Below are 27,460 nucleotides of genomic sequence, written 5' to 3' on the forward strand. Positions count from 1 at the left end.
CGCCACTGGGGGCTACATGATCGTATTCGAATCTTAGCTTAACCCCTTTGGAACGGTTTACTGATCGTATTCGAATCAGAAGCCTCAAATTTTTTATCTATTTTTATACAATCACAAGTATTTGAGTTGTCACAAATATCTTATGTGCCGGCTTTTACAGAGTTGAGTTATCAACTTCACTGTCCGGGTCACATAAACCGGCGGTATCATTCAAAGGATCATAGGGATCTTGTGATCTACTTGTGTGCAGGATAAGACTACATTTGGGTGGTTACCTGCCCTGGCTTTTGATGTTAAGTCGCCAGGGCGTATGTTGTTTAAAATCTATGCAGGATTTGCAGAACTATGACTTATATAAATGCTTCAGTCAAAGCTCATCACTGAAACTGGTGTCTCAAAAGGGTTATCAATTATTGATTTTCTCAAGGGCTATAGGACACTGGGTTACAAAAATTTTGTCTTACAATGAATGCGTATTAAGTCGTCATCGGCCAAGAGCCGCCAGGTATTTAAACTCTGGATTTACTTGTCAACCGATGAGGTATTTACATCTTTAATAGCCAAAATTGGCTGGATTTTCATGATGATATTGAATGATTGAGGTTTTCATACCGGATTATATTATTCAAATCTTTAATAGCCAAAACATGGCTGGATTCTTATTATGGTTATCAATAGCCGATATTATGATGGAGGTCTTCAAAGTCGCTTCAGCGCAATGGCTATTATTTTATTAATGGATATGATTTATTCTACAATGGAAGGAATAGTCCCGAGTCGCTGCAGGCTTACGACCCGGCACTTGGGGGCTACATTATTCAAATTAAGGGTACATCAAATATGCAAGTCTCATGTCGCTGCAAGTATGCACCATGACACTTGGGGGCTAATGCAAAGTCATTTTTGCTCACCTCATCACATCATAATGAGCCGGCCCTTGGGGGCTACCAATTGCTCCTGTCAACAATTCAAGGTACACAAGTCTTAATCCATTATATTGAAAAGTTCACTACTCAGTTGGTAGAGTACAAAGCTCTTAACCTTATGGACGTGGGTTCGAGCCCCATGGTGAGGCTTACATCATATGATATTATTTTCAGTGAAGTATATATAAAGTCCCAGCTAAGTATTATCTTACTAAGCCGGCCCTTGGGGGCTACAGATTGACGTTCAAGTTTACATGGTTATATCTATAAAGTCCCTGCTCATTATTGCATAATGAACCGACCCTTGGGGGCTACACTGGTTGAAGTTTTTATGAGCATAAGGCAATTTCATGTCCCAGGTTGCTGCAAGCATGACAACTCGGCACTTGGGGGCTATAGGTAATATGGATATAAGGGAGAAATATCTTCCAATTTTCAGTTTTGAGCAAACCAGATTGACCCGGCATCACCAATCATTATGACCCGGTGTCTGCAACAATCATAACCCGGCGTCATCAAAAATCATGAACCAGCATTGGTAACAATCATGAACCAGCGTTGGAAACAATCATGACCAGGAATTATCAGTTTTTATAGCCCGGTGATTTTGGAAATCATAGATCGGCAAGTTCTATATTTTCAAACCAGCTGAATATCAGATGAGTATTTCAAGACCAATATTTCTTAAGCCGGCGCTTTGGAAGCCGACTCAAATGGATTATTTGTTTACAATATTTCTTCTACAAGCAAATTGATTGTGAAGCTGGTCTATTGACCCGAATTTTTCTAGAAGAAGGAAATAACAAAGACTTAAGGATGTTCAGGGGCCAGTTTACAAGAATTCTTAACCTGGAGCACAACCTGTCAAATTTGTTCTTGTGTTTATTTTGCAGCATAAGTTTACCATGGATAAATCCAAGCTAAACTTGGGGGATAATGTCGAGGATATACCCCGCGGTGTAACCCGGCCAGAAGTATAACCCGGCCGGACTCGGCGACTCACGGATGACCCGCCTTGACTGGACGACGCACTAAGTGACCCGCCCGATCCTGGCGACTTATGGGTGACCTAGCAAGCGGATCAGAGGAGCGACAAGACCCGGGGGCCCAGGAGGCTCAAGGCCCAGAAGGCCGGCTTACGTTATGATAGGTCGGCTTAAGAGGAAAGGCGTGAGGAATATCTCCCTTACAAGGAATCAAGACCCGGACTTGTATCCGGCTTGTAGTACAAGATAGGCTAGTCCTAATCCTATTTGGACTCCACATGTAACCCGCCCCTCTAACTTATATAAGGAGGGGCAGGGCTCCCCAAAGGGAGGGAGGCAACAAGAACAATCTCTAGGGCTAGACACAAAGGGGGAGCCGGCTTACGGCGACTCCTCTCATGAGCATAATGAGACCTAGCCACAAACAGCATGTAGGGTTATTACCGGATGATGTTTCCCGGGGCCCGAAGCTGTCTAAATCCTTGTCTTGCGTGTTGCATCTCTCATCCCGATCAACCCCTCTCAAGCTACCACATAGATGCGTTGGCCTCGCGACTAAGTCCTGACACTAAGGACATCTGACGTGTTAATTCCACGACAGAACTTGTGCCGGCCGGTGCGCGGGGCCTCCTGCCCTAGCTGCTGGTCCGGAACCCAATGCGACCGCAGTAGAATTTTGCAAAGTTGGTTGTGTACCGGCCATGAAGATTGCGACCCGGTTCGGCGGTTCAAGAAATCCCAGAATACTAGTGCCACCGGAATACCCTTCGAACACACCGTCATGAACTTGGTACAGGGACTCGGTTTCACCGGTGCATGACTCGCCATCGGAATAAACGGCCATCTCACCTTCGGACACCAGTTCAGATCTGATCCCATGGACACATCCTACGAATGCACGCTTCATGGCAGGCTGAATCCGGGCGGGACTTGCACGTTGAGCCATCTCGATGAAGTCGGTGCAGATGTCCGGCTCAGGGCCCGGTTCGCCGATCTTGCCGATGAAAACATGAATTCCGCCAAAGGGGACCCGGTGTTGGGGAACGTAGTAATTTCAAAAAAATTCCTACGTACACGCAAGATCATGGTGATGGCATAGCAACGAGAGGGGAGAGTGTCCGTCCACGTACCCTCGTAGATCGTAAGCGGAAGCGTTATGACAACGTGGTTGATGTAGTTGTACGTCTTCACGATCCGACCGATCCAAGCACCGAACGTAAGGCACCTCCGAGTTCAGCACACGTTCAGCTCGATGACGATCCCCGGGCTCCGATCCAGCAAAGCTTCGGGGATGAGTTCCGTCAACACGACGGCGTGGTGATGATGATGATGCTCTACCGGCGCAGGGCTTCGCCTAAGCTTCGCGACGATATGACCGAGGTGGAATATGGTGGAGGGGGGCACCGCACACGGCTAAGGAACGATCCGTAGATCAACTTGTGTGTCATGGGGTGCCCCCTTGCCCCCGTATATAAAGGAGCAAGGGGGAGGGGCGGCCGGCCAAGGAGAGGCGCGCCAAGGGGAGTCCTACTCCCACCGGGAGTAGGACTCCCTCCTTCCTTGTTGGAGTAGGAGAAGGGGGAAAGAGGGGGAGAGGAGGAAGGAAAGACGGGCTGCACCCCTTGTCCAATTCGGACCAGAGGGGGGCTGCGCGCCTCCTTCCTTTCGGCCTCTCTCCTCAATTCTCGTATGGCCCAATAAGGCCCATATACTCCCCGGCGAATTCCCGTAACTCTCCGGTACTCCGAAAAATACCCAAATCACTCGGAACCTTTCCGAACTCCGAATATAGTCGTCCAATATATCGATCTTTATGTCTAGACCATTTCGAGACTCCTCGTCATGTCCCCGATCTCATCCGGGACTCCGAACTCCTTCGGTACATCAAAACTCATAAACTCATAATATAACTGTCATCGAAACCTTAAGCGTGCGGACCCTACGGGTTCGAGAACTATGTAGACATGACCTAGAACTATTCTTGGTCAATAACCAATAGCGGAACCTGGATGCCCATATTGGCTCCTACATATTCTACAAAGATCTTTATCGGTCAAACCGCATAACAACATACTTTGTTCCCTTTGTCATCGGTATGTTACTTGCCCGGGATTTGATCGTCGGTATCCAATACCTAGTTCAATCTCGTTACCGGCAAGTCTCTTTACTCGTTACGTAATGCATCATCCCGTAACCAACTCATTGGTCACATTGCTTGCAAGGCTTATAGTGATGTGCATTACCGAGAGGGCCCAGAGATACCTCTCCGACAATCGGAGTGACAAAACCTAATCTCGAAATACGCCAACCCAACATGTACCTTTGGAGACACTTTTAGTACTCCTTTATAATCACCCAGTTACGTTGTGACGTTTAGTAGCACCCAAAGTGTTCCTCCGGTAAACGGGAGTTGCATAATCTCATAGTTACAGGAACATGTATAAGTCATGAAGAAAGCAATAGCAACATACTAAACGATCAAGTGCTAGGCTAACGGAATGGGTCAAGTCAATCACATCATTCTCCTAATGATGTGATCCCGTTAATAAAATGACAACTCTTTTGTCCATGGTTAGGAAACATAACCATCTTTGATAAACGAGCTAGTCAAGTAGAGGCATACTAGTGACACTATGTTTGTCTATGTATTCACACATGTATTATGTTTCCGGTTAATACAATTCTAGCATGAATAATAAACATTTATCATGATATAAGCAAATAAATAATAACTTTATTATTTCCTCTAGGGCATATTTCCTTCACCCGGTACCCGTACTCAATTGAGCCGGCCTCAGAGCCCCATCCTGCGTCGTTGATATAGAGCTTGCCGCGACGACTCTTGGTCATCCGGCCAACCGTGTACCCTTTGAGTCCTTCAAAGCTGCCCTTCAAGAACTCAAAACCATCATGCAATAGCCCCACGGTGGGCGCCAATTGTCGTGGAAATATCACGTCAGATGTCCTCGTGAAAGGACTTAGTCGTGGAGCCACCGCGACGGGTTAGCTTAAAGGGGTTAAACCGGACAAAGGACACGGGAGTTTTATACTAGTTCGGCCCCTTACAATGAAGGTAAAAGCCTACGTCTAGTTGTGATGGAATTATTGGGGTTTCGATTACCAGGGAGCAAACACGCTATGCCTGGCTTTCGAGTTGTTGTTTCTTGTCCCTGAACCGCCGCCGGGTCGTCCCTTTATATACATAGGTTGACGCCCGGCCAGTTTGCAGAGTCCCGAGGCTGGCTTATACAAGTGTCCGGCTCGGTCTCTCCTTTCCTAACTTACAATACAAGTTATACAATGATGGCAGTTTATATCTATGGGCCCTAATCCGCCTTTGGGCTCTGGGCCTTTAAGCTTCATCAGTAAAGCACCATCTTCTGGGCCTTCATGGGCTTCAATATAGTTGAGGGTGAACCGGCCCCTTCTGGGCGGTTTACACTCAGTAGTTGTATCCCCAACAGAGGACTTGGAAGGGTTTGACATTGCTCAGTGCTGAAGCTGATCTTCAAGACGATGGCTTCACAGAGAGATTCAAGTTTGACTCCACTCCTCTAAGGAATGTTGTCTTGCGTCGAACTCCATCTCTTGAAGACTCAGAGTACTCTTCCTCTGCAGCTATGGTAAATGTCGGAGTTCTTGATGACGCCGATGATGCTACTTCACCACCTCCAACATCAGCGTGTATCGACACTGCACCAAGTTCTTCGGCACCACCAAACCTCAATGACGACCCTGCTACTTCACCTACTCCTCATGGGAACGAGTAGCGACTATGTCTTCAAACCTTTTTGGTCCTTACTGACAAAAGGGGGAGAAGCATATGTTGATAGTCTTCAAGCGGGTCCATATGGGTGGTTGCTATACTTGTGCCTAGTGTTTACAACTCTTGTTTTGATACATTTGGTTCTTTGAGTTGTAACACTTAAACTTGATGGTCGTCTACTACTTTCTCTGCTATTCTGTGATGCAACGATAAATTCTGCATGTGCGATGATAAATCCCGCATGAAGTCATTTCGCAGACGTCCATCTTTCATTATGCATGTCAATATTCCTGTATATCTATTCATGCATGATGTATTGTATTCATATGGTGAGAAGGATCTCCACAAGTACAACCTGCCATGTGCATTTGCATTCCAACGCAAAACATTTATATGCACATCTTCAGGGGGAGCCTTTGCCACTTATGAAGACAATGTCCTAATCCTTTACAATTTCACATACTTTTATCCCTGTTGAAAACTTCAACCAGTTTGTCATCAATCACCAAAAAGCGGGAGATTGGAAGTGCATCTAGTGCCAACCCTAGTTGGTTTTGGAGTATTGACGACAAACCTGGTTGAGGGACTAATGTGTTTGTGAGAATTACAGGATAACACAGGTAGTAGTCCCTCATTGATTCGGTTTACCTACCGGATATGACCCCTAAAAATATGTGAAGACATTGAAGACAATGGTGGTCTGTGAAGCTAATCACGTTGAAGGCTATGACATGAGAAGACAACGTCTGAAGACTATGGAGCGTGAAGACTTAGCTGTTTCGTTGTTTCTTTTCTTTTTTGTTGAGTCATAGGAACCACCGCACTGTTAAGTGGGGTCCAAGTGAACAAAGTCAGAGTGACTAAAGTGATGCTCAACAAAATCCTATGTGTTCGAGCGAAGACAATGAGTGCAAATCTTATCCAGAGTCGGATAAGTCAGCTTTACTTGTAGCCCAAGTCAAGCTGCCGCGTGTGTTTGAAATCTGACCGTTGCGACACGTGTCAGTTCATTAGTGACCCAGGGTCATTTCGGAGAAATCAGGTTGGGTTGCCCAGTGGCTATAAATAGCCCACCCCCTACACCATAAATTGGTGGCTGCTCAGAGTTAGTATACGGCTTTTGTCGTTTGAGAGCAGCCCACCTCCGAAGCTTTTGAGAGAGAATCCTTGCGAGGACAAAGCCCAAACCACCCAAAGCCCAAAGAGTGTTTGGCATCACTGAAGTCTTTCTGCCCGTGCAATCTGAAGACTTATTTCACTTGAGGACTGTGAATCCTCCAGCCGGTTAGGCGTCACGTTCTGAGCATCCAAGAGTCATTGTGGATTGCCGGTGAACGAAGTCTGTGAAGGTTTGGGAGTCTACCTTGAAGACTTACCAGAGTGATTGGGCGGGGACTCAGAGTCCTTAGCTCAAGGGGAATAAGGTGAAGACGCGGTCTTCTGAGTTAAATCTCGGCCTCCCTAACCAGACGTACAGTTGTCACAACAACTGGAACTGGTCGAACAAACCACTGTCTTCCTAAAGCTACTGGTTCCATCTCTCACTTCTCTTTACTTACAGTTTGTCTTCGTGAAGTCATTGCCTGCTTGATTAATCTGTTTGACTTCACTGTGAGACTACTTGTCTTGATTGGCTTCATACTATCTTCCATCCTGATCTTTACTACCTAGCTGCTAATAGTCTTCGTGCTTTCACTTCATTGAATACTTGACTATGGCTTGTCTAGTGTAGTCTACCTTCTGCTGCATACGAATAGTGTTGTTTCTACTGTTTGTCTTTGAAACTCCCATGTTTTGAAGACTTTCATAAAAATTGCCTATTCACCCCCCCCCCCTCTAGTCGATGAATAGCCCTTTCAAAAATTCACTAAAACAAAAATATTTTTTTAATTTGGAGAATTTTCTAAAATACCTTTTTCTTTTTAGAAATCTCAGACAATTTTGAAAAACAACAAAAGTTTTCAAAAAAATGGGAAACTTTTTCAAGTTCCGAATATTTTTCAAAATAGCAAACAAATTTGGAATTCTGAACATTTTCTATAATTTGTTTTTTATTGAAATTCTGAATGTTTTTTGTGAATTTTGAATTTATGAAATAAATTCTATAAGAAAAATAAACTTCGAAGGTAAAAAGAGATAGGGGAAGGAGAATGAAAATAGAAGTAAAACACAAAAAGAAAGAAAAATGGGCCAGCCCATTATTGGTTGTCCTGTGCGAAGCTCTGACTATTTATCGCCCTATGCGGAGAATAGAATTTTCCCAGCTTTTTTTAGGAAAGAATTTTCCAAGTTGCATGGGTAAAAAAATAAGTGGGCTGGCTTCGTTGGGCCACAGTGCGTGGCTCACATACGAAATTCTAGAAAAGTCTCTTTTCTAGCAGACGAACGCATAAGAATTTTTTACCACCTCGGATATAAAAAAAATTGGTTGTGAACAGATGAAAAAATTGGCAAAATGCACCTTGCTTTATTAGTAGGTATAGATATAGATATAGATATAGATATAGATATAGATATAGATATAGAGGTATAGATTTCAATGTACTAACAATAGAGCATTGACCTTCATCAATGTAAAGTGGGATGATTTCAAGCAATGGCCTGAAAGTGAAGCCTTTTATCGACTCAATTGTAGAGTAAGTACCTTGAGATTTTAATGCCTCTAAATTCATTATTTCAGAAGGGAACCAAAATACTACTTTCCACCATATATAAAAGTTAATCTATAATTTGATTTGAAAAAACATGTTGTTTGATTATCTTCATCATGGCGTGTTCAAAATATATGAACCTAAAATCAATTTTGCAAGAAACTTACAAGCATAGAACATAGGGCACAGTAGAAGAAAGTGAAAATTGATCTAGCTAAATTTGGAAGTACACATACCCGTCTTTATGAAACCCTCCCAGGAGTGTATCTTATGATATCTTCAAACCAAATAATTTTCATACCGCAAGAGATCACGATATCAAACTCTACCATGAGTGTATCAATATCCTTTGTTCTTTTTGAACCTGGTAATCATCAGACCGCAAGAGGCCACAATATCAACCCCTCGTCACACATACAGAAACTCAGTCAATTGTTAGAACAGCTATGAGTAGTAGTAGCACCAGTGAAAGCACAAGTGCTCCCTGGGTGATTTTGGTAATTAATGTCAGCATATCTCTTGTTGGACTAATGCTTTTACCTAGTATGTTTCAAATAAGTTCAACAATGGAGTGGCATGGACTAGAGGATGTGGAACCCTTTCAAGATGCTAAGGACAAAAGGATTGGCTCAAGCTCAAAGCACAAGACTCTACATTTTACTTTTAGTTATCCAAGATCACATTGAGTCCATAGGAAAGCCAATACTATTAAGAGGGGATAAGGTGTTGCTTAATGGCTTACTTGCTCAAAGTGCTTAGTGATATGCTCCAAAGCCCTCTACTACTTTCTCACATCCACATATATCCCAAACCAAAATTCAAACTCGGCCCCACTGAATCTTTCTATCCGGCGCCACCGAGTTAAGTTGACATAGCCACTGCCAGAAACCCTAGTCTTTTCGGTCTCACCGATAGGGATCTCGGTCTCACCGAGATGGGATTGTAATCTCTCTGTTTCCCTTCGTAAAGTTTCAGTCAAACCAAGATGAGCGATCGGTCCCACCGAGATTGCAATGCAAACTCTATGTTTCCCTTTCGTAACGATTCGGTCCAACCGAGATGAGCGAATTGGTCCCACCGAGTTTGCCTAACCAACTCTCTGGTTAGCTTATTACCAAAATCGGTCTCACCGAGTTTGTGTAATCAGTCTCACCGAGATTACGTTATGCCCTAACCCTAATGATATCGGTCCCACCGAGTTGACATGTCGGTCCCACTGAAATACCTAACGGTCACATTATGAACTAAATCGGTCTGACCGAGTTTAACGATTCGGTCCCATCGAGTTTGGTAAGTTGTGTGTAACGATTAGATTTTGTGTGGAGGCTATATATACCCCTCCACCCACTCTTCATTCATGGAGAGAGCCATTAGAACATGCCTACACTTCCAACATACATTTTCTAAGAGAGAACCACCTACACTTGTGTTGAGATCAAGATATTCCATTCCTACCACATAAATCTTGATCTCTAGCCTTCCCCAAGTTGCTTTCCACTCAAATCTTCTTTCAACCAAATCCAAATCATATGAGAGAGAGTTGAGTGTTTGGGAGACTATCATTTGAAGCACAAGAGCAAGGAGTTCATCATCAACACACCATCTATTACCTTTTGGAGAGTGGTGTCTCCTAGATCGGTTAGGTGTCACTTGGGAGCCTCCGTCAAGATTGTGGAGTTGAACCAAGGAGTTTGTAAGGGCAAGGAGATCGCCTACTTCGTGAAGATCTACCCTAGTGAGGCAAGTCCTTCGTGGACGACGGCCATGGTGGGATAGACAAGGTTGCTTCTTCGTGGACCCTTCATGGGTGGATCCCTCCGTGGACTCGCGCAGTTGTTGCCCTTCGTGGGTTGAAGTCTCCATCAATGTGGATGTACGATAGCACCACCTATCGGAACCACGACAAAAACATCCATGTCTCCAATTGCGTTTGCACACTCCAATCCCATCCCTTTACTTTCTTGCAAGTTGCATGCTTTACTTTCCGCTGCTCATATACTCTTTGCATGCTTGCTTGATTTGTATGGTGAATTGTTAAACTTGTGCCAAAACTCCACCTTACCTTAAAGAGATTAAAAACTGCCAACTTTGTGTGTTGAGTGTCTAATCACCCCCCTCTAGACACCTCTTCTCGATCCTTTCAATTGATATCAGAGCTTTGGACTCCATTGCTTTGGTTTAATCACTATTGGAGGAAGATGCATGAGTCTACTTTGGGGAGTCTTAGACATAGAGTGCCTATACTTGATGGAGAATATTTTCATGAGTGGAAAAATGAGATGCTTGTGATTCTCAATGAATATCATTTGAACAAGTACATTACTAGTCCTTGTGCACCTCATGTTGATCCTATGCATCCTACCCTTGATGAGTCCATTGACATGATTCGCAATCTTAGACTGTTAATCTTATCACTAGAGACTTGCCTAGAAACTTGATTGGTTGCTTGCCTACTCTTGAATGTGCCTACACCATATGGAAATTTCTTGAGAAACGATTCCCAAATTATTCCTTGCAAAATTTAGATGAAATTCTTCATAAGTCTATTGCCTTGAGTAAGATGAATTCCAATGATCCTAAGTTTGGTGATTGTCTATTTGAGCTTACAAATCTTATGCGTGCCAAAGGAGAGGTTGGAATCATTAGTGATATTATTTCCGAAGCTATTAGAATTCATAAAGATGACTATTATCAAAATCATTTGTCTAACAATTCACCCTCTCTAGGAATTGATCCACCACATGACGATGTTGAACATGGATACTATGATGAGGATGATGATAGTGACTTTTGATCTTGATGATGCAATGAGACACTTTGGTCTTATGGCAAATCTTCAGGGATACATGGAAGCAGGAAAGGAATGGGTCCTTAACAGTGGATGTACCGATCACATGACCGGAGATAAAGATATGTTTGGTGAGCTTGCTGAAAATGACGGCCCTCGAAAGTATGTCACTTTTGGTGATAACTCAAAGGGTAAGGTGGTTGGCCTCGGTAAGGTGGCCATCTCACATGATAGCTCCATACAAAATGTCATGCTCGTTGAATCTCTTGGTTATAATCTGCTTTCTGTTTTTAGACTAGCTGACTTTGGTTTCAATGTCCAATTTACCAAAGTAGATTGCCAAGTTTTTCATAGAGATAATCATAAAATGGTATTTACCGGTATACACAAAGGTGATCTATACATTGTTGATTTCACTAAAAAGGCTCAACCTAAAACTTGCTTAATTGCTAAATCTTCTAAAGGTTGGTTGTGGCATAGACGGTTAGGTCATGTTGGCATGCGAAACCTTGACAAGCTTATTAAAGGTAATCATATCCTTGGCGTTAACGATGTCATATTTGATAAGGATAGAATTTACAGCGCTTGTCAAGAAGGTAAACAGGTTGGAGGAAGGCATCCCGTGAAGAACATCATTACCACAAGGAGGCCGCTCGAGCTACATCACATGGATCTTTTCGGTCCCAATGCTTACAAAAGTCTCAGTGGAAATTCTTTTGGTCTAGTTATAGTTGATGATTTTTCAAGATTTACGTGGGTATTCTTTCTCGATGATAAATCGCAGGTCCAAAAGATCTTCAAAAACTTCGCTAGGAAGGCCCAAAATCAATTTGAAGTGAAAATCAAGAAGGATCGCAGCGACAACGGAACGGAGTTCAAGAACGCAAATGTGGACACCTTTCTTGATGAAGAAGGGATTTCACATGAGTTCTCGGCTACGTACACACCTGAACAAAATGGAGTTGTTGAGAGGAAGAACCGAACACACATCAAAATGGCGAGAACGATGCTTGATGAGTACAAGACGCCAAAGCACTTTTGGGCGGAAGCGGTTGAGACAGCTTGTCATGCAACAAATCCTTGTATCTTCACAAGCTACTCGGCAAAACGGCATACGAGCTCCTCACCGGTAACAAACCCCAAGTTGGATACTTTCGAGTATTCGGCTCAAAGTACTACATTCTTGATAAGCATCATCGTTCTAAATTTGCTCCTAAATCTCATGAAGGTTTCCTACTTGGTTATGGCTCAAACTCTCACACTTACCGTGTCTACAATAATTTCACCCAAAAGGTTGAAGAGACGGTAGATGTGAAGTTTGATGAATCTAACGGCTCGTAAGTAGAGCAATTGCCAATTGATGTAGGAGATAAAGATCCTTCGAAAGCAATCCAAGACTTGTCTATTGGCAAGGTTCGTCCAACGGAGGTGAAGGAGAGTACCTCGTCCGTCCAAGTGGAAGCTTCTACCTCACGACAAGGTGAACCAAGAGTTGATATGGAAGCATCCACAAGCGGGACACGCCAAGATGAAGAAAACGAGGAAGTACACCAAGATGAACATCAACAACCTCCTTCTCCACCACGACGAGAGAATGACAACGTCAACAATGATGAAGGCCAATAAGAAGAACAAGATGATGAAGAAGATGTTCCACCCCGATCAAAGCAAAAGCTCTCATGAGTTCGAGCAAGAGTTGCTAGAGACCATCCCATCGAGCAAATCTACAATGATATCCAAACCGGGAGAATCACTCGCTCTAAATCTCATTTGGCTAACTTTGGCATTGAACCTATGAAGGTTGAAGAAGCATTGGAAGATCCGGATTGGATAAACGCCATGCACGAAGAACTACACAACTTTGAGATAAACCAAGTGTGGACATTGGTCGAGAAGCCCGACAACAACCACAACATCATCGGTACCAAATGGGTGTTTCGCAACAAGCAAGATGAAGATGGACAAGTAGTTCGCAACAAAGCATTTCTCGTCACCCAAGGCTACACTCAAGTCGAAGGTATGGACTATGGTGAGACATATGCCCCCGTTGCTAGACTTGAGTCCATTCGCATCTTACTTGCCTATGTTAATCACCATGGTATCACCTTGTACCAAATGGATATTAAAAGTGCTTTTCTAAATGGTGAAATTGAGGAGGAAGTTTATGTTAAACAACCTCCCAGCTTTGTCAATCCTAAGAAACCTAATCATGTTTACAAACTTCACAAAGCTCTTTATGGTCTTAAACAAGCTCCTAGAGCATGCTATATGACCAAGTTCCTTATTGAAAACGGCTTTGAGATTGGAAAATTGATTCTACTCTTTTCACTAAAAGGGTTAATGGAGAATTATTTGTATGCCAAATTTATGTCGATGATATTATATTTGGATCAACTAACCCTCATTTTAGTGAGAAGATTGGGAAGCTAATGTTGGAGAAGTTTGAGATGTCTATGATGAGTGAACTCAAGTTATTTCTTGGTTTGCAAATCAAGCAAACTAAGGAAGGAACCTTTGTCTCTCAAACGAAGTACACCAAGGACTTATTCAAGAAGTTCAATATGCAAGAATGCAAAGGTATGACTACACCCATGCCTACTAGTGGACATCTTGATTTGACCAAAGATGGTGAACCGGTTGATCAAAAAGTTTATCGCTCTATGATTGGATCATTGTTATATCTATGTGCCTCTCGTCCTGATATTGTGCTAAGTGTGTGCATGTGTGCACGATTTCAAGCGGCCCCTAAAGAGTGTCATCTTAAGGCTGTGAAAGGGATAGTGAGATACTTAATTCATACACCAAACTTTGGCATTTGGTATCCAAAGAGGGCCTCTTTTAATCTTGTTGGCTACTCTGACTCGGACTATGCCGGAGACAAGGTTGATAGAAAGTCCACATTGGGTACTTGTCAATTTCTTGGTAGATCTCTTGTCTCTTGGTCCTCCAAGAAACAAAACTCGATATACTTATCCACCGCCGAAGCGGAATACATAGCCGCTGGGTCATGTTGTGCTCAATTACTTTGGATGACCCAAACTCTTAAGGATTATGGGATATATGTGAAACATGTTCCTTTGCTTTGTGACAATGAAAGTGCTATTAAGATTGCTCACAATCCCGTGCAACATTCTCGAACTAAGCACATTAAAGTTCGTCATCATTTCATTCAAGATCATGTTGCTAAGGGTGACATTAACCTTAAGCATGTTTGTACCGAAAAACAATTAGCCGATATTTTCACTAAACCACTTGATGAGAAAGTGTTTTGCAGGTTAAGAGGTGAATTGAACATCATTGATGCTTCAAACTTGGAGTAGGAACTCCATTTGGATACATGCAAGACAAGAGCCTATGACTATTCCATGATATTTCTCTTATGATGATAATCATATATCTTGGATATATTTGGACCCTTGCATGTTGTCTAACCAATGTAGGTACTTGGATGGATTTAACTCTATGAGATTGCAACCCACTCACATCTTGAGTAATCTCTACATCACCAAGTCTCTACATTATGGTGGTTGAAGACAATGAAGCACGAAACCCTTCAAACATATCCTTTGACAAATTCTATATTGAGTTTATGATTGTCATTTTGGATGCACAAGTGCTCTTCCTTGCAAGACTAACTCGTGTAGGTAGATGAACTCAAATTCCAAGTGGAGCTCCCAACTCTTGATGAGCTACATCAACCTTGAGCAACCGACATAAGTTCAACTACATGATCACGATCAATTCCACCACCCAAGGTATGTTATTCCATCTTAGAGAAGCTTTACTCCAAGACATGAGTCAAATCAACTCAACAAGATGTGAATACATCAAAATGCTTAAATGAAAAATGGTAACCCCATTTTGAGCTTAAACGATGAGTATGACCTATGATCAAGTGATCTCACTTGACTCCTAAGTCAATATACTCTAACATAGGTGACTTTGTCTCCGACTAATTTTAGATGAAGTTCTCTAGTGTTCTTTTCTGTGCTCTTGCATTTGTCTCATGCATATTTGTTTCCCCTTTCAAAAAAAACTTCATCTAGATTTCTTTTCTGATTTCCTTTTGTTCTGCATTCCTTGCATCCAATTCTTTGCAAATCTTTCAGTTAATTCCTTGCAAATCCTTGTGAGATCTTACTTGTCTAGTGAGCTAAGGTGACAAGTGTTTTCTCTATGATGAACTCGATCACACCGGTCTGTTGTTTTCGGTCCAACCGAATTCTTTCGAAGCAACCGAAGCACACAACTCGGTGCCACCGATTTCATTGCAGGAAAGACAACTTGCCACTTGTTCCTACATTCTTTTTGATCCGGCTCCACTCAATGATTCTTGTCCTCTACCAGCATCACATTCGACTGGCTGCTTTGTTCTATGACTCAAGGACCAAACCCTTTTGTAACAAAAATCTAGAAGAACCCTTCTTGGAAATTGATGTCAAAGGGGGAGAGAGAGATCACATCAAAGCTTAATCATTTCTATAGGGGGAGAAAATACTCAGGGGGAGAGAGAGTTCTTCTACAAGGAGACAGAAGTATCACTTCAAAAGACCACAGATGCTTGGTGCTTAAGAGGAGAGAAGTCACATGTCTTTAAGACGGGAAAGACATGTTCATATTTGATTGTTTGCTTTTTAGCTCTCTTTCTTTTCTTTGCTCTGGTTGCTCTGATTTTCTGTTCCCTATCTTCTCCCAGTATCCCATGCTAGATTTAGGGGGAGCAAGACATCTCAGGGAAGGAAGTCCTTGAATTTTTTGCACATCTTTACCTTTGGGGACATGTCTATATCCAATGGGGTACTCGGTACTCACTCTCTACATGTCATCCCAGTCTTGGTACTCTTGTGGTTCTTTTGTTTGCTCTGGCTAGTAGGTGTATCTGTGTTATCTAACCTTGTTTACGCAGGTTCATTCCCTCCTAAGCCAACTCAAGACCACAAGGTAAGTATATGCATCACAGTCATGTGTATGAGGATCTCTTGCTGATGTACATACTGTTTGCAAGAAGGACTCATGAGCATGGAGGTACATTTCCTATATTCACATCATTTGCTCTGATGCATATAGCCAAGATACATGTAATACATTGCTTACTCTGTCATGCTTATGCATTCACATGCTCCTATATTCCACATTTACATGATTGCATACATGTAGGGGGGGGCATATGCATGTTACATGTCTTCCCAAAGCTTTACTTGTCATTCTCTATATCTTTATCTAAAGCTTTGATGTATATTGTCATCAATTACCAAAAGGGGGGAGATTAAAAACACAAGTGCTCCCTGGGTGGTTTTGGTAATTAATGTCAAGATATCTCTTGTTGGACTAATACTTTACCTAGTATGTTTCAGATAAGTTCAACAATGGAGTGGCATGGACTAGAGGATGTGGAACCCTTTCAAGATGCTAAGGGCAAAAGGATTGGCTCAAGCTCAAAGAACAAGACTCTACATTTTACTTTAAGTGATCCAAGATCACATTGAGTCCATAGGAAAGCAAATACTATTAAGAGGGGATGAGGTGTTGCTTAATGGCTTACTTGCTCAAAGTGCTTAGTGATATGCTCCAAAGCCCTCAACTACTTTCTCACATCCACATATGTCCCAAACCAAAAGTCAAAATCGGCCCCACCGAATCTTTCTATCCGGCGCCACCAAGTTCAGTTGACATATCCACTTCCAAAAACCCTAGTATTTTTGGTCTCACCGATAGGGATCTCGGTCTCACCGAGATGGGATTGTAATCTCTCTGTTTCCCTTCGTAAAGTTTCAGTCAAACCAAGATGAGCGATCGGTCCCACCGAGATTGCAATGCAGACTCTTTGTTTCCCTTTTGTAACGTTTCGGTCCAACCGAGATGAGCGAAACGGTCCCACCGAGTTTGCCTGACCAACTCTCTGGTTAGCTTATTACCAAAATCGGTCTCACTGATTTTGTGTAATCGGTCTCACCGAGATTACGTTATGCCCTAACCCTAATGATATCGGTCCCACCGAGTTGACATGTTGGTCCCACCGAAATACCTAACGGTCACATTATGAACTAAATCGGTCTAACTGAGTTTAACGATTCGGTCCCACCAAGTTTGGTAAGTTGTGTGTAACGGTTAGATTTTGTGTGGGGGCTATATATACCCCTCCACCCACTCTTCATTCGTGGAGAGAGCCATCAGAACATGCCTACACTTCCAACATACATTTTCTGAGAGAGAACCACCTACACTTGTGTTGAGATCAAGATATTCCATTCCTACCACATAAATCTTGATCTCTAGCCTTCCCCAAGTTGCTTTCCACTCAAGTATTCTTTCAACCAAATCCAAATCATGTGAGAGAGAGTTGAGTGTTTGGGAGACTATCATTTGAAGCACAAGAGCAAGGAGTTAATCATCAACACACCATCTATTACCTTTTGGAGAGTGGTGTCTCCTAGATTGGTTAGGCGTCACTTGGGAGCCTCCGTCAAGATTGTGGAGTTGAACCAAGGAGTTTGTAAGGGCAAGGAGATCATCTACTTCGTGAAGATCTACCCTAGTGAGGCAAGTCCTTCGTGGGCGACGGCCATGGTGGGATAGACAATGTTGCTTCTTCGTGGACCCTTCGTGGGTGGAGCCCTCCGTGGACTCGCGTAGCCGTTACCCTTCGTGGGTTGAAGTCTCCATCAACGTGGATGTACGATAGCACCACCTATCGGAACCACGACAAAAACATCCGTGTCTCCAATTGCGTTTGCACACTCCAATCCCATCCCTTTACTTTCTTGCAAGTTGCATGCTTTACTTTCCGCTGCTCATATACTCTTTGCATGCTTTCTTGATTTGTATTGTGAATGGTTAAACTTGTGCCAAAACTCCACCTTAATTTAAAGAGATTAAAAACTGCCAACTTTGTGTGTTGAGTGTCTAATCACCCACCTCTATACACCTCTTCTCGATCCTTTCAATTGGTATCAGAGCTTTGATCTCCATTGCTTTGGTTTAATCACCATTGGAGGAAGATGGATGAGTCTACTTTGGGGAGTCTTAGACATAGAGTGCCTATACTTGATGGAGAATATTTCATGAGTGGAAAAATGGGATGCTTGTGATTCTCAATGAATATCATTTGAACAAGTACATTACTAGTCCTTGTGCACCTCATGTTGATCCTATGCGTCCTACCCTTGATGAGTCCATTGACATAATTCGCAATCTTAGAACTGTTAATCTTATCACTAGAGGCTTGCCTAGAAACTTGATTGGTTGCTTGCCTACTCTTGAATGTGCCTACACCATATGGAAATTTCTTGAGGAACAATTCCCAAATTATTCCTTGTAAAATTTAGATGAAATTCTTCATAAGTCTATTGCCTTGAGTAAGACGAATTCCAATGATCCTAAATTATGTGATTGTCTATTTGAGCTTACAAATCTTATGTGTGCCAAAGGAGAGGTTGGAATCATTAGTGATATTATTTTCGAAGCTATTAGAATTCATAAAGATGACTATTGTCAAAATCATTTGTCTAACGATTCACCCTCTCTAGGAATTGATCCACCACATGACGATGTTGAACATGGATACTATGATGAGGATGATGATAATGACTTTGATCTTGATGATGCAATGAGACACTTTGGTCCTATGGCAAATCTTCGGGGATACATGGCAGGAGGAAAGGAATGGGTCCTTGACAGTGGATGTACCGATCACATGACCGGAGATAAAGATATGTTTGGTGAGCTTGCTGAAAACGACGGCCCTCGAAAGTATGTCACTTTTGGTGATAACTCAAAGGGTAAGGTGGTTGGCCTCGGTAAGGTGGCCATCTCACATGATAGCTCCATACAAAATGTCATGCTCGTTGAATCTCTTGGCTATAATCTGCTTTTTGTTTCTAGACTAGCTGACTTTGGTTTCAATGTCCTATTTACCGAAGTAGATTGCCAAGTGTTTCATAGAGATAATCATAAAATGGTCTTTACCGGTATACGCAAAGGTGATCTATACATTGTTGATTTCACTAAAAAGGCTCAACCTAAAACTTGCTTAATTGATAAATCTTCTAAAGGTTGGTTGTGGCATAGACGGTTAGGTCATGTGGGCGTGCGAAACCTTGACAAGCTTATTAAAGGTAATCATATCCTTGGCGTTAACGATGTCATATTTGATAGGATAGACTTTGTAGTGCTTGTCAAGCAGGTAAACAGGTTGGAGGAAGGCATCCCGTGAAGAACATCATGACCACAAGGAGGCCGCTCTAGCTACATCACATGGATCTTTTCGGTCCCAATGCTTACAAAAGTCTCGGTGGAAATTCTTTTGGTCTAGTTATAGTTGATGATTTTTCAAAATTTACGTGGGTGTTCTTTCTCGATGATAAATCGCAGGTCCAAAAGATCTTCAAAATCTTCGCTAGGAAGGCCCAAAATCAATTTGAAGTGAAAATCAAGAAGGATCGCAGCGACAACGGAAAGGAGTTCAAGAACGCAAATGTGGACACCTTTCTTGATGAAGAAGGGATTTCACATGAGTTCTCGGCTACGTACACACCTGAACAAAATGGAGTTGTTGAAAGGAAGAACCGAACACACATCAAAATGGCGAAAACGATGCTTGATGAGTACAAGACGCCAAAGCACTTTTGGGCGGAAGCGGTTGAGACAGCTTGTCATGCAACAAATCCTTGTATCTTCACAAGCTACTCGGCAAAACGGCATACGAGCTCCTCACCGGTAACAAACCACAAGTTGGATATTTTCGAGTATTCAGCTCAAAGTGCTACATTCTTGATAAGCATCGTCGTTCTAAATTTGCTCCTAAATCTCATGAAGGTTTCCTACTTGATTATGGCTCAAACTCTCACACTTATCGTGTCTACAATAATTTCACCCGAAAGGTTGAAGAGACGGTAGATGTGAAGTTTGATGAATCTAATAGCTCGCAAGTAGAGCAATTGCCAATTGATGTAGGAGACAAAGATCCTTCGAAAGCAATCCAAGACTTGTCTATTGGCAAGGTTCGTCCAACGGAGGTGAAGGAGAGTACTACGATTTGATAGAAATTCTACTTACTTTGTTATCCTATCAATATAAAATTATGTAACTGTAAATATTAATCAGTGAGACATGAAGATGTCATGGGACATTTAAGCAGTACTCTATCACCATCATGTCGTCATCATGTCGTCATCATGTTTTTAAGTTCAATACTCCAAGGGAGATAAATCTTGAAGCCATAATGTCATCCTGAAAAATAAAATGGAAACGTGGTTGATATTTGTACAGAATGTAGTCTACTCTGTACCTTGATGCTTTGTGCAACGATTTGTCTGACACGCACCCTCAATAGAAGCTATACAGATCTTCCACTTAAAAGAAGTTGGCACAATCTCGGTTGGTTACTTCTATATATTTCAGGTTTGAATAAGCACTTTCTTGAAGTCAGATGGAGATGCTAAAGAAATTTGTCATCCAATATGTTATTCTGCAAAAAAATGTAAAGAATTAGAAAGTACAAGAATAATGAGGCAGAGCATCGAACTGAGCATAAAAATTTCCATAAATGGTATATGCAGTTTAGTCAAACAACTCTTAATTCGTTAAATCGGCACAGCAAGGGAGTCTTTTCTTGGAGCGGTGCAATGTATGATGTAGAAATCATTCTGTACAAGTTTGTAAAACCACAAAAGACATATAATGTACTGGCCATAGTAATAAGAAATGTATGAAGGTGCTCATCCTAGAATTCTTTCTTGTTCTGAAACAATCATTACCATTGGTGCAACCTATAATTAAACAGCAATAGCAGCACTTTGCCTTGACCACCCTGTGCAAAATAAGCTGGCTACCCATTTTGGCATACAGAACCTAAAATTAAAGGAAGAAAACAGGTCAATTTGGTAGTGCTGTAATTAGACATGAGAAGTCAGTCAGTTTGTTGGAGCAGTAATTATGAAATGCACATGTAATTGTCACTGTCAGAAACACCGGAAATACTGTCAGCTACATCTCCACGGAAACATTACTAAACTGACCTCTCTGTTCTCCTGCTCGTCCCCCACCCCATCTCCATTTCGTACTCTTCTCTCGGGCCTCTCGTACGCGGCAAGAAGGCCACACATCAGTGTACTGTGTACAACAAGGCACCATAATTCATTACGATCTGCATCTGCAATAGAACAAAAGGGGCAACATGATAACTGAAGGACCAAGAAGTCCATCAACACTCTAGCCACAAATTGACATTTCCTTTTTACCCATGTGTTTTCTCCTTTCATGCACATCTTTCTGCCTTTCCATGCGACAAAAGAACAATGGGAATCAGTGCCATTGCATAAACTGGTTATTTGAGTAGTTTTGCGTTAGTTTCATGTCAGTTGGAACTTGGAAATTACGGGTTTTTTTCCTTCATGTGAGCTCTTAAACAATACAGTACTACAAATTAGCTTGCAGTGCCATACTATATACTTACGGGCGACTTGAGGATTGGAGGGAATCCAACATCTGCCGGTCGCTGCAGCTGCAGTACGTACCCTGGAAACGCGGCAAATTCGCCGATTCTAGTAGTGTGTTGCCGCTGGTGCCTTCTTGCAGCCTTGGATTATATTCTTGCCCGTTGCCTCCCTGGTCGATGCCCATATCATCAAGATAGGAGAAGGGCATGAGGGTGGGACGTTGTGGAGGCAGTGGCGCAAGGGCGCGGCGGCCATATGGCTTATTAGTGTTTGGTTAGGTTAAGAGAGGAACGGGGGCGGCGTACGGTAGGGAAGGAGAAGATTTGATCTGTGTTAGGTCAAAAGAAGATTAGGTGGTTGTTATTTATCGTTTAATTGAGGGATCCACCAAATCAATAGCCAGATGTTTCTGCCTTTTGTAGGATTTTCTGCCCTATGGCTATTTTTTGTGGTACAAATAAATGGTTTTTCTAGGAATTTTTAGTCTGTCTCCTTTTTTTCCTGGAGAGCCCGACAAGTATATACGTACAGATATATAATGCAGCTTTGGGTCCTTCGTTTGCTGAAGAAAAACAGGGTAATCAACCAATCATATTCATATCCAAGCACACCTATTTTTTGGCCACGCGCTCCAATACTGCTTGGCTCTACCAGCCAGTTAGAGCAAAAAATGCTCGAGGAACATTATCATAGCTTCTCACGGTAACTAGATCAACTTTGCTTCCGCGCACAACACAATATGGATTCATCTGCGACACTTTTCATAAAATACGACTTGACTTCAAATATATATGTAAGAGCATAGGCGAAAGCATCATCATACAGACAGCGGTGATCTTTCATGAACCAAAAGGGACCATCTACAAACGGCGAGGCCAAAAACGGATTGTTTTACAGTAGGACGCACATATTCCACTACACACGTAGACAGACAGATAAAACTAGCAGCAGCAGCGCAGACACTTTCAGAGAGTCGAGACAACCATCGCACCCTTCAGCGGCGCCTTGCAGCGTTAACTCAAAATTCCACACTTGCGTGATTCAGACAGACTTCAGGAGGAGGAGAGGCCAGGACGGACAGGCGCCTGTTTGTTCTGGCCGGTCGTCGGTTCCAGCTATCTTGGGGCTGCAGGTAGATGGTATGTGCACTTCAGATCAGATCGATAAACGCAGCGGAACAGAGAGACATGGTGACTAAAACAGAGTAACTGTCAAGTGAAAGAAGACGGCACTCAGCAATTGTATGATATGGAGAAGCCTCAAGGCACTTCTATACATTATGGGACGGAGGGAGTAGTTTACAAAAAATGGTTCTTAGGATATCCAGATTTTACTAATTGTCCACACAAGGGATTTGATAAATGAAACCATGAACCCGCTGCAGCAAATCCAGATTTTTGCTTCAACTCTGTTTCATGTTTCTGGCGATATGTGGTTGGTCTAATTCCAGCCCATCACAAGTGATCTAAAATGAACCATTGCACACATATACAGTACTTCATAGTGGTCAAGAATTGTACTCAAAATTACCTGATACGACCTATGATTAAAGACTAGTGTTTTTAATGCGGTATTTTTTTTTTAAGAATAACATCATGGTCAGATTTGAAGTCAGCTCAGAAGGACATTTCAGAGGCTATTTTCACATGTAATCATCACAAGTCCACGATAAGGACTGGTTTAGTAATCAGGAATACCAGCGCACCATGAAACTAAAGATATACTAAAACCATGACAAAGAATGGAGCCACAAATTTCACATGGACGTATTTCTTTTCCTAACAAAAATTTCAAAAGCAAAAATGGAGAAATATTAGAGACATGATAGTATGTGTGTGAAGATACATACCCATTCCAGCAGCATCAGAGCCTCTCATGATTCTCAGTTTCCGACAAGTAGTGGTAAACAAGCTGCAAATGGTGGAATGATGGTAAGCATACATGAATAGCTAAAAAATGCATGACCACTCATTCAAACAATTTATATGGCTGTGCATAGGAAAAATTAAATAGCATACACATGACAGAAAGATACACAGATAAAGGTCAGGGAGTAAAAGGCCAAAATAGTGTATGTAAATTGTGTATTATCTCTTAATAAATGGATACCTGAATTCCCAAATATGTTTTTTCACAAAATCAACATGTACTGTTAATGTCAATAATGCTAGGAAAATAAGCCTGTCTACTAGGATGCATATAATTCTCTATACATACAGTTTCCTCAAATGATCAATTGTTCACAATATACCTAACCTATCCACATGTTAGCCAAACAGAAGTCTGGTTGACAGAAGGGCAGTGTCCATCCATGACACAGAGGCCAGAGGCAATATATCTTCCATTTTCTAAAAGAAAAGCAGGGCAAGCGAAGCTTCAGGGAAAATTAGGAAGGCCTGATTCCCCAAATAGCAAATTTTACTCATGGGGGCATCTCAAAATTTCATAAAGTGCAAAGTTTTTGTTGTTAAATCTTTGGCTACCTCCAGATATCATCTCCGAAAGGCCAGTGTAAAGGGTAAACCACTTGTGGTAAAAGTCTAGGCTACCATGTTGAAATTTCTATCAAGTTCATGACTCTGTTATCAAGATCTCCAAAGTTCTACAGAAGTTACATAAACAATATCAAGTTGAGGACTCTACTATCAAGATATCCAAAGTTCTACCAAAGTTACATAAACAAACAACAGCAAAAGCAATACTGATGTCCAAGTGGGCAAAAAACATACTCTATGTGCGAGAAGAATACCACAGTAAGACATCATAAAAGCATACTACGTTAGGGTGCATGTAAGAGAAGAATACACCAACAAGCCATCATAAAAGTATGTTAAGGTGCATGGATCTCACAAACCACAAAATTCAGGAACTTACTCCCAAGGAAGATCACCAACAAGCATCCAGTCAGCATCCTTGTCTTCATAGGTAAGTACATACTCTTGGTCCTGAAGAGCATCAGCCCTAGAACCATCAGTGAGCCTGTCTCTCGTCGATGTTTTGCAGGAACTGCTTTTGCCTGTAATGCCACAATTTCAAATACAAATATGCTTCCTTGAAACATACATCTAATTTAGAGAAATAGAAAACGCCCGTAGTTGCCCTAAAGTTCACAGTAAAAAAAAAGTTCCAGAAGTAAGGCTAGAAATGATACTTATAGAGGCAGAATGAAAAATCGACACAATGGAAAATACTGTAAACATTGCACATCTACAGAGTTAACTGAACGCAGGTTACCAAAAGTTGCTTCCTTTGCTCCTATATGTAAGGAATGTTGTTAATGGCATATACTACTGCTTTGCTTTTGTGTTAGTTCCTGCCATTTAGGAAATGGCAGACTATAGCACTCAATTTGCAATCTCTCATAAAAAAAATCTCCCTTCATAAAAGGCTGTTAAGTTAACCTAGTTAGTAACTAGTTACTTGTCTTTGACTAGGCTTGGAAGCCATAGTTCAGGTAGTGGGATTCACAAGTAGTCATGCATCTTTTATCTTCTCAAGAGCTTCAGCAACTAGAAAATCCATCTGGAATTCTGATTCCTAGACTCCTATTTACTGAGGCTAGATATTAACCTAGACTTAATAATAGTAACTTGCATCTAGCAGAAACAAGAAAGGAGATGGATTAAATGAAAAGAGCAACACCCACCAGTGATGAAGCAGCTGAACATCTTCTCCAGCTCCAGGGAAAGGTTGTCATAGCTGGAGTAAGTCTTAAGATCGACCTTCCTTAGGTATGGGGCCCCATCCATGCTGACCTTGACATAGCAGCATCCTGCCTCGCTTCTGCCTTCGTTCTCCGCCTTAGTCTTTGTGGCATTGGCGGCTAGCGTGTTCTTCCGGTAGCTCCGAACAGGCGGCCATCCAACAACCTGTGCCCTATAGAATGCATAACAAACACTTGGTATTAGACCGCATCAAACCAAACATCAAATGAAACACATGGTTTTAAACACGCAACCAACATTCAGATTATTAGCCACTCCCCCCTTCCCCTTATCAAATAGACAAATACAACTCAGTTAATTTAAGATAAGCAACACCCGGGTGGTTACAGGCTTAGAGAGCCCGGTTAAGTGACAGTTTTAGCAGGGGACGTGCTATTCTGCCTTTAACTCACAAGTCACTCGGCTCCACGGCTCACTTGGGTGATAATTTCTCCTCAGGCGCATGTCTCAGCAACACAAAACAAGGGTGGGACTTCTTAGGAGTAGCTTGTTAAAACTGGTCCCTTGAGCACGAAAATAAGAGAACCATCACTATTACTTGTGCCATACATACATAGTGCATAACACTGACTGACAGACCAGATCGGACCAAATTAAGATAAGCAACAAACCCAGCTGGGTATACCCTAACAGAAACCGGTTAAGTGCCAGTTTTAGCAGGGAACGTCCTCTCGTGTGTTTGATCCACAAGCAGTAGTAGTTGCTTAAATCTAGTAATAGCACATTTCAGCAAGAAAATCAAGCGCGGCATCACTATTACTGGACACTGCTGCTTATGAAGCAATCCAAAAGTAAACCAAGAGCCTAAATCTAGCAGATGCACATGTCCAAGGAGCTAGCTAAAACCGCAGCACCAAAGCAGCCAAGCTCAAGCTGGAGCTCGAAATAAAATAAGAAGCTTACTTGGCAGCTGGCGGAGCCCCGGCTCCGGCGGCGGCGGCGGCCTCACCCTTCTTCTTGTCTTCCTCCCCGGCAGCCCTGGCAGCGGAGCCGTCGAGCGAGTCGGCGAACCCGCGCTTGGCGCCGCCCCTGTGCGAAGCATGAGCGGTAGCTGGAGACGGCCCGAGCGTGAGCGCGGCGTCGACGGCGGCGTCCTCCGGCCCGTCCCGTCCCGGCGAGCCGCAGCCCGGCAGGCCGAGGCGGAGCGCGAGGTGCGGGCCGGCGTCGCCCGAGGCGGAGGAGGAGCAGGAGGAGGAGGCGGGCGCGGGCGCCGCAGAGGGGCCGAGGCCGATGTAGTCGCGCGCTTCGAGATTGGGCGGCGGCATTGGAAGGAAGCGAAGGCCGAGGAGGAGGGAGAGGGGGGAGGAGGAAAGGAGCTCTTTTTGTTTGCTGGCCTCGGAGAGAGAAGGGGAGGTGGGGCGTGATAAAGAAGCGGGGGGAGTGGTGGTGGTGGTGGCCGACCGGGCGGGCGGCTCTTTATTCTGCTCCCCCTTCGTCGGGCGGGGTCGGGTCGGGTCGGGGGTGCGCGTAGCATGCCTACTCGCTCGCTCGCGGTGGGGACAGCAGCGGCCGGGGACGTGTGCGTCCGCGGCGACCGTGTGGGAGCTGGTCATTCATTTCCATGGTCAAAAGGTGAAGGTGCAACGGGGACTGACCGACCGGTGACTCGGTTAGCCGCAGCAGATATCTGCGCTTGCTGGTTAAGGAGGCTGAGCGTGGGCGAGGGCACGAGGGTCATGCATGCAAAGTCACGTTGCCGTTGCTTCTAGAAGCACACTGGCAGGCTCAGTGTGGTTTAGGCCTCCTCAAGTGTATTACTATTATCTAGGAGTATACAAAAATGTGTGCTGAGTGGTGCAACTCTACTGTAGTTAGACGTGCTTGATTTGCTACTAGTAGTAATAGCGATGATAGAAGAAAAATTTGAGTGTAGCCATGAAACCGATGATAGAGTTAGACGTACTACTTGCTTCGCCAAAAGGAAAAAAAAAATTAGACGTAACATATACTACTTTTTTCTATGGCCGTGTCGCCGTGGAGCGCTTCACCGGGGGCACTGCACGCTAGTACGTAGTATGTACCACCGTCGGAGGTGAAAAATGAGGAGTTCAAACTGACAGCCTCGCCCCTTGTTGACCGAAAGCACACTCGTAGTATACGGATGTCATTAGTGAAGCCGGTTTTCCTTTGCAGCGACAGGATCTCGAGGAGGATCACTCTTTTGAGTTTTATATGTAATCAT

General features: G+C 43.0%; 1 protein-coding gene across 1 annotated transcript; it reads right to left on the minus strand.

Moving 5' to 3' along the window:
- Positions 1-22,311: 22,311 nt before the first annotated feature.
- On the minus strand, positions 22,312-26,656 carry LOC123145366 (auxin-responsive protein IAA19). The gene is made up of 5 exons (XM_044564767.1): positions 26,182-26,656; positions 25,200-25,429; positions 24,428-24,569; positions 23,403-23,464; positions 22,312-22,679 (listed from the first exon to the last, which is right to left on the minus strand). Exons 1-5 carry the CDS (start codon positions 26,541-26,543, stop codon positions 22,669-22,671), a joined length of 807 nt encoding a protein of 268 aa, XP_044420702.1. The 5' UTR covers positions 26,544-26,656; the 3' UTR covers positions 22,312-22,668.
- Positions 26,657-27,460: the final 804 nt, after the last annotated feature.

The sequence above is a fragment of the Triticum aestivum genome, chromosome 1B (assembly GCF_018294505.1).
Source record: "Triticum aestivum cultivar Chinese Spring chromosome 1B, IWGSC CS RefSeq v2.1, whole genome shotgun sequence".
NCBI lineage: Eukaryota > Viridiplantae > Streptophyta > Magnoliopsida > Poales > Poaceae > Triticum > Triticum aestivum.